This window comes from Saccostrea cucullata, unplaced genomic scaffold (assembly GCF_032062105.1).
Source record: "Saccostrea cucullata isolate Sc308-1 unplaced genomic scaffold, CSIRO_AGI_Scuc_v1 ctg11109, whole genome shotgun sequence".
In the NCBI taxonomy this organism is placed as follows: Eukaryota; Metazoa; Mollusca; class Bivalvia; order Ostreida; family Ostreidae; genus Saccostrea; species Saccostrea cuccullata.
The window spans coordinates 3,733-7,500 of NW_026923046.1; the positions used below are offsets into that span (position 1 = coordinate 3,733).

Below are 3,768 nucleotides of genomic sequence, written 5' to 3' on the forward strand. Positions count from 1 at the left end.
TTACATGTAAGAATTAGTAACTTTGCTTTGTAAATTGAATAGGGTTAAAATTTTCCAGTTTTTCAAGGATCTGATGGAAAAATATTTTATCAAAAAAAATCAACCAAAACAAGTTGAGTATCAAGAACCCGCTTTTGCATAATAATAAAAATGCAAATAATACAGAATATTTACATAATCATAGAATAAATATGAGTATCACATCATTGATGTAATCTACACAAATTACTAGCTTGAAACAGGTCCCGTAGGAAGCAATATAATAGCCAAACCAACGGGGTTCCTAAGGCCAAGTTGAATACGGAAATCAAACGTTTTTATTCAACTTTTTTTCACAACCTTGCGCATGCGTATTTGAAAGAGGCGCGAAAGCGGAAATGTATATAAATTTGTAAACAAATAGTGTGGTATGTACATTAATAACATTATCCCTTTATTTTACAATTCATGATAAAAATGCTTCATTATATACTCTCTGTCATTTTTACTTTATATTTTCCTTTAGGGCTATGAGGGTAAAAGATGTAACATGAAAATAGACGAACTTTATCGTGTTCTTTACAAAAAATATTTTCTTTTTATGATGATACATATATGATATGACTTGTTTTTAGGTATGTGTCATCTGTAATGTAATAAAGTTCTCTTTTGTAAATTATAAAACCGTTTTTAGATAAGTTTTACTTCTTCTTAATTTGACTAAGTTGTGAAAAAATGCAGGTTCAAATCTGAAAGAGCAAGAGATCATCATGGACCTATATACTAGTATATAGGTCCCTGAGATCATTTACAACCAGACAACATCATGTTAACCAGGAATCTTAACTATTGTTTATTTCAGCTGTCATGCGGAGGTCCTCATCTCTGGGACGGTCGTCCACGTCCCACTACAGCAGTGCTAGCAAGCGGACCTCCTCAGCCTCCAGGTCATCAGTAGGGGGTCGCCCCTCTGTGGGAGGGACCATGCCACTGAGGGTGAGGAATGAGGAGAACTCAAAGATCACAACCTCCTCTAAGAAAACTAAGCTGACTGGGTACAGATATAGTGCAGGTTCTGCTGGAAGTCATGGTGACCGCCCAACTAAGACCCCTAACAAAGGGTATCGATTAATTCTTAATCTCAAAACTACTGTCATAACTGATATACAATATTTTTATTGAAATTGAGTTTGATACCTTGACTTTGGAATTAAATTCTCAGATGATATCATCATATATATGTTGACTATGCTTTTGTTAATTAAATGTGTTGGAAGGGAAACCTAATATACTTTTAAAAATTCAAATTCATTGTAAGAATTTTGCCTGAACTTTAATCTTCTTTTAGGATGCGTAGAAGTAGTCACATGGGAGTCCCAATGGTGAATGGAATACCAAAAGATCCTAGAAAAATTTCTGACAGAAACTTTCAAGCCAAATGTGTTGCAAAGCTAGTAGAGGTAAAGTCATGTATTAAACATAAATACTCAAGCAAAGCTACATCAGTTCCAGTTTGCAATGTTATTAAAAGAAAGACATTTATATAAAATTGGTTGGAACAATGGGTATCCTATTAATAGTAAATATTGATAGATTTCTTATATATGCATGAAATGGCATGTTTATTGATATCAAAAGCAGCAAATAGTTATAGCAATTTAATTATTTCAGTTTTTATCAGAAAAAGGATACCCTCACAAATTATCCCCAGAGATTCTCAAAGCTCCTCCAAGAAAGGATTTCTTTCAGATATTTGAGGTATTTATTTTCTTTTGGTGTCACTACTGTTATGTTTATAAATTTTATTACTGTAATATGTAAAGATATTACATTACTTTCTTATTTTATGACCCTTTTAAGTTTTAATTTAGTAGCATTATTCTTAGTTAGGGAGAAATATAATCCAAAACTGTAACCTAGTTCAGAATGTATTTTATCTGTACATTACACTTTCACAGACAGCTTGCCGTCCATTTGAAATCTACATGTATCTACACAACTTTTCAGATTTATTTTAGTGTCTATTACATATTAGGGGTGGGACGATATACCGATACACCAATACATATCGATATTTTCCTTTAAGATACGGTTTACGATACAAGCATTCAAATATCGATACGAAACGATACACGAACGACCTATCCAAAAATTGAAAATGAAAGTACATGTCCTTGGAAAATGGCGGCTTGTACGAAGCGAAGAGATGATGATGATATTGAAAACATAATTTAGAACTAATAAGTCGTTGATTAAGGGTAAAACGTACGTTTTCACTTTTAAGCAGCCTCAGAAGATTGGACAAGAAAAGTTCAGTATGTGAAGCGTCCTATACATAGAAAGTATCGTTTCCAGAACATTTGTTAGTCCATCTCGTGCTTTTTTGTAATCTCATCTAGGCTACAGACTTTCAGCAATTGATTATAATGTAAATGTGCTGTTTTTTTTATATGAAATTTTAGTCAGTGTTCTTTGATGAACTACACAACTGTTTGTAAACAACTTCTTTACAGAAATTTAGTAACAATAATATGTACATGTATTATTGTTTTTGTAAAGTTTTAGTCTATGAAATTGATGAACTTCAAGTAGTAATTTCAAAGCACACATGATTTTATATAGTCTAAGAATAATTTGTTGATTTAATGTCAAGACAAAAAATAATGAAATAAAATACTAATTCTTTTGCATAGTTTTGTAATTTATCATGTAACAGTTGATTAATGTCAAGACAGAAAATGAAATAAAAAACTTTTTAAAAATAGTTTTATAGTTTATCATAATATCGAGATACGTATCGTATCGCAAGATCTGTGTATTGTCCCACCCCTATTATATATGTAACCTTATATTTGTGTCAGTTATGGTGAATGAGAAAATAAACATGGTTTTCACCCAGTTGTAAGACGGCATATAAAATTATCAATTGCAGATAGATGCTTTAATAACACAAATCCTGAATTCATAATAATAATCATATTCATTTTATTAAATGTAAGTCATATTTGAAGTTCAACTACATGTAATAACATCTTTATTATTAAGTTCCTCTACAGTATGTTAACTCCAAGATACAGGATAGGGAAAAAACCAGAGGAAGAAATTCCCAAAATCTTCAAGGAACTGGGCTATCCTTTTATGATCTCCAAGACGGCCATGTTTGCTCTGGGTTCACCTCACACCTGGCCCACAATTCTCGCAGCCCTTGTGTGGATGGTGGACTTAATTAAGGTATCACTGTTATTTTCCTCCTAAAATGAATGTACACAATTATACAAAGATTTTTAGGAAGAAAAAATATAATTCAGTTTAAAAATCTGAATCTGAAACCATATATTGAACAATATTAGACTGATCAGGCACCAGGCCCATTACACTTAGACAAGGTCACTTTTGATCTCAGTCTCACTTTTACAATAGAAATATATAGAGGAAAAGTGAGACTAATATCAAAAGTGAGTTATATGTCCCCAGAGCCTGATCTATACCATATATTTATAATATTATTTTGATCTGATCTATGAAAAAACTATTCATTATTGAAAAGAGAAACAATGAATGAGGAATTTGGTCCAAAATTCAAACTAAAGATTGATATTTGTAATTATTTTGATTTTTTTTTTCCAGTTTGGTATGCAGGTTGGAATGTCCATTGACCATTACCTCTTTCCACCAAACGAAGATGAGTTTGATTCCCTACCAGAATCACAGGTTTAATCACATATATTTTACCCTCTACATTTTACTTGTACATGCATATCCTTCATTTTTGCATTCATAATGCATCTT

The 3,768-nt window shown here is 31.8% G+C and overlaps 1 protein-coding gene across 1 annotated transcript in view; it reads left to right on the forward strand.

Moving 5' to 3' along the window:
• Positions 1-348: 348 nt before the first annotated feature.
• LOC134263012 (kinetochore protein NDC80 homolog) overlaps positions 349-3,768 on the forward strand; it is a gene marked incomplete at its 3' end in the record, with an annotated part of 13,930 nt that continues 10,510 nt past the window's right edge. Inside the window, exons 1-6 of the mRNA XM_062745312.1 lie at positions 349-407; positions 842-1,100; positions 1,328-1,439; positions 1,651-1,737; positions 3,025-3,210; positions 3,607-3,690. Of these exons, the coding sequence (XP_062601296.1) occupies positions 847-1,100; positions 1,328-1,439; positions 1,651-1,737; positions 3,025-3,210; positions 3,607-3,690 (723 nt within the window). The remainder of the gene's footprint in view (positions 408-841; positions 1,101-1,327; positions 1,440-1,650; positions 1,738-3,024; positions 3,211-3,606; positions 3,691-3,768) is intronic.